The following is a 4031-nucleotide window of genomic DNA, read 5'->3' as shown; positions in this document are numbered from 1 at the left end:
TGATATTTTTATAAATTAGGAAAAATAAAAAACTATCGTGTTCAAGTTTAAAACAAATATTGGTATTTTTTTATTCTTGCCCACAACTGAGAAAAACAATTTTGGGAGAGCGAGAAAGTAAGATAGACAGAATAATGAATAATATCTCCAAAAATTAAAAGTGGGGGGAGGCAAGTCTTCCTGCGTAAAACAATTTTCACTAAAACAAGACCAACTTTCTTCCAATGAGCATAATTATTGTTATTATCATAAAATTAACCATTTAAAACTCTTCTTCTCCCCACCAAAAAAAAAAAATTACAACATGGAAACGCTTATGTAAAAAAAGCTAAATCAATCTGCTAATCTGATAAGCACGTGGATACTACAGAGACAGACGTACATGAAAATCGCATATTCTCGTTGTATTTACTTCCCATACCAAGTAAATTGCATGTAATTGGCCCGAAGAAAGCAACTAATAGTCATTTCTACATATAAAAGGTAATTTATGTGTTCATTATGTTGATACATGTCATACACAGCTTAAGAAGAAAAAAAACGTTCTCAATCACCATTTGCCTGGTTCACACAGAAAAAAAAAGTTCATAGTTATATGGACAGAAATAAACAAGTTTCAAAGTAACTTTTACTGCAACGTCTGTTCGTAGTTGAATATTTTACTCGCTCTAAAAGCACTCAACAAAGAACCTTCCACCCTCAAAAAAAAAAGTGTGGCAGATGTGTGGTTGACATATATCCTCCTTCGATTCCACTCACGAGTTCTTAGAATTCGAGCATCACCATAGCAATTCGTATTTTGTTATTACTACTAGCTTGGTCAGAGTTCCTTGTTTTTGTCGTTTTGAAGTGCCTATTCTTTTTCTTTATTTGAATAATAGCTTACCTTTACTCACAGTTTTAAGTACAAGAATTGGCACTACAATATAAAATGATACCGATAATTCATGGGATTCTTATTGCTGGTCATTTATTCGCATTTAGTTCTTATATATATTATATATTTTACTTTTAAAACTTTCAATCTACGGTTTCGTGATTTTTTTGTGTGTTACATAAATGGCGAAACAGCGTTTCTGTTAATAACCCTCTATGCTTTATTTCATTACATACGCTACAGTTGTGCCAGAAATTTAATATCGTAAACATATTTTCTGAGAGATACACAATTATTCCTTATATATCAGAAGGTCATTCTAGGGTTACTCATTCTCAAATAGCCTGATTAATTATTGGTTATTTTATTTCCAGAAGCAACTCAGTTTAACGAATGGTGAAAAAGACTGGTATTGTTGTGGTGTTGGCTCCTAGGGGCGCTGCTTCGGTGTAGGTCAACTGACAAGTTCCACACGTGGCCGTGGGGTCTCGTGAAGAACTCAACGGTTTGGGTTGAAAATCTTACGAATAAGCTTGGCTGGATTTGGCTGCCTTGACTTTCTAGACTTAGACAAGGGTAACGTTCTGCATTTCTGTTAGGGTTTTAGTAAATTTACTCGTTTTCTGCTTGCTATTCGGCTTTAGATGTACAAAAAATTCTAATTACAAGTAACTTCTTTATCTCATTTTGTTGCGCTCGCTTCATATATATATTTATCATACTAACTTTAGGGTCAAAGCTGTATACAAGATTTAAAAAGCAGGTATTTATAATGGTTTATATCATTAAATGGTTACTTCTGTTCATTTTCAAATTGTATATCTTATACTTTTGATATTAACAAATCAAGTATGTAAATAAGATAACAAATATATATTATTCTTTTTAGTTATTTCAGAGACATTGTTTTACTGGATTAAGTGAATATAGGGGGCAAAACACGTGACACACTGGTATCGGGAAAATTATGTAAGGAATGTATTAAAGTAGACGCGAAACGTATCGCGTTTCATTCTGCTGCCCATGTGACTCAACGGCATGTTAATAGTTAATTCACTACCCTTTCGTAAAGACACAAACGCCCAGAACAAAACGTGAATAAATAAATAAGATTGTTTTTTTTTCTAATTTCGTGAAACTTCATGAGGGATTGGAGCCAAATGATAAAACTTTAAAATATAATTACGTTACCATGACGTATGTGTTTATAAATTGTTCTGATTAGTGTTGCATTCCTAACACGTACCATAAGGTATGTCTCCATGCTTGTGTTTTAAAAAACAGCTAAAGCTAATTGTACTGAAGTTATCTTTCAGGAACTAAATTTACCCGGATTTAGAGGTTCACCACGTTTTGGTAGCTTCTCAACTGACACTCATTCATGTTAGTTTCATCATATTGGCTAATCACACTATCTAAGAGTTTCAAGGTATATTATATATATTAGAAATCATTGTTAGCCATCCTGTATTTTTGTTTATTATTATTAAAGTAATGCATACTGAAAAATATATCATATTTGGAATATAATATATGACTAGTACATTAATGTCTTGGCTGCAGGAATATGTATATATATATATCTTTTATTTCTGAGTATTTCTTACAAGTCTTTTCGGTTTTCCATGGGCCAATCCCAATCTAATAACAAACAATCCCACACAAAATTATGTGCTCGTGTTGTAAATTAATTATCAAGTGACCCTCCCACAATAGTGAGAAAAAATAATAATGATAAACTACCTTAGAGAAACTAATGAAAAAACGTTCTTAAAATAAAAAAAAATAAAATGAATACTTTGGTAAACGAATAAAACGTTACTAACAATACACCAACACATCGAGATCCAGAGTTACTTTTATGTTTGACTATATTTAAATTTTTATTAGGCACAGATAGTATATTACTGAATGTATACATGTTTTTACTATGACATTGTATTTCAATATTCTAGAGAAAAAGAAAAGCTTCGATTCGTTACACCTTAGATAAACTAAGTACTGTCCCGACTCCTAGCTACCACACCCAGATAATAAAGTTTGTTTCGATAAAACGGAGTAACTCGAATTTCGGTATATTTTAACAAGTTTATGATATACACATTTTTATTATAAAACATACAAACACAAAACCTTCAATTTCTAAATAGTTTAGCATAACGCACTAGCTAGAACTAAAACGATGACGTGAGTCTCAGTAACTTAATAAAATCAATTAGTGATTAATATATACATATGACACTTACACTGGGTCCATCGAACCACTGGTCACTATTTGATGCTGCGCAACGGAGTATCCAAAGTACGATCCTTTTTCACCTTGCTTTATAATCGGTATTCGTTGTTCTAAATTAAAGCCTTTAACTTTTAGCAGGCCTAAGTGCCAAAGTAATAGCATAGAGAGTAGAAAATTAAGATATCGTTCCCTCCACATGTTCTTGGTTTTTGATCTAACTTACTACCTACAGAACAGAATCGGGCTAGAGCACTCGGCGAATGATTTCGGTTAGTCACCTAACGTCCCATACGATGATATCACCAAACTTCCCTGATTTAATGTCGGTTTAGAACTAGCGTCCTCTAATGGGGAAAACTAACACCATAATAAAAGTCATAATATTGAAAAAGCTCAATAGCTAAATAAAGTACCTTGTAAGTAAAGCTGAATCATTTCTTTATTGTCGCATCACCATACATAATATACTATATGTATCCGATAATAAATATTATTTTCGTAAAAAAGCTCAATTTAAAATAATGTAGAGATAAATAAATTGTACACATTAATAGTCCCTAATGTTACAAGTATTGATAAACTAAACACATTTCAGGTTTCATAATTTTTAATTTTATGATGTAACTAGAAAGTATAAAGTTTACAAGAGAATCGCAAATAATTAAAAGGAACACACTGAATAAACTATTACGAACAGTATTATGTAACTTTGTGTGTATTTAAAATATAATATGTTTAATTAAGAAATACAACAATAGAAACTTTCTGAATTAATTATTCATTTCTGTAGGTTCCTAACTAAAGTTTAATATAATCTTTGTTTCTTTTTGAGTTTCGCGCAAAGCTATTGGAGGGAAATTTGTGCTATCAATCTGTAATTTTGGTGGGATAAACTAGAGAGAAGGCAGCTAGTCAACA

At 31.6% G+C, this 4031-nt stretch overlaps 1 protein-coding gene across 1 annotated transcript in view; it reads right to left on the bottom strand.

The window, feature by feature from the left end:
• The window catches only part of LOC106465716 (integrin alpha-PS1-like), an 83124-nt gene extending 79742 nt beyond the window's left edge, over window positions 1–3382 (bottom strand). Inside the window, exon 1 of the mRNA XM_013925954.2 lies at window positions 3124–3382. Within this exon, the coding sequence (XP_013781408.1) occupies window positions 3124–3311 (188 nt within the window). The 5' untranslated portion in view covers window positions 3312–3382. The remainder of the gene's footprint in view (window positions 1–3123) is intronic.
• Window positions 3383–4031: the final 649 nt, after the last annotated feature.

The sequence above is a fragment of the Limulus polyphemus genome, unplaced genomic scaffold (assembly GCF_000517525.1).
Source record: "Limulus polyphemus unplaced genomic scaffold, Limulus_polyphemus-2.1.2 Scaffold2028, whole genome shotgun sequence".
Taxonomy (NCBI): domain Eukaryota; kingdom Metazoa; phylum Arthropoda; class Merostomata; order Xiphosura; family Limulidae; genus Limulus; species Limulus polyphemus.
The sequence above is the reverse complement of the archived record's forward strand: the minus strand, read 5'-3'. Positions and strand labels throughout refer to the sequence as shown.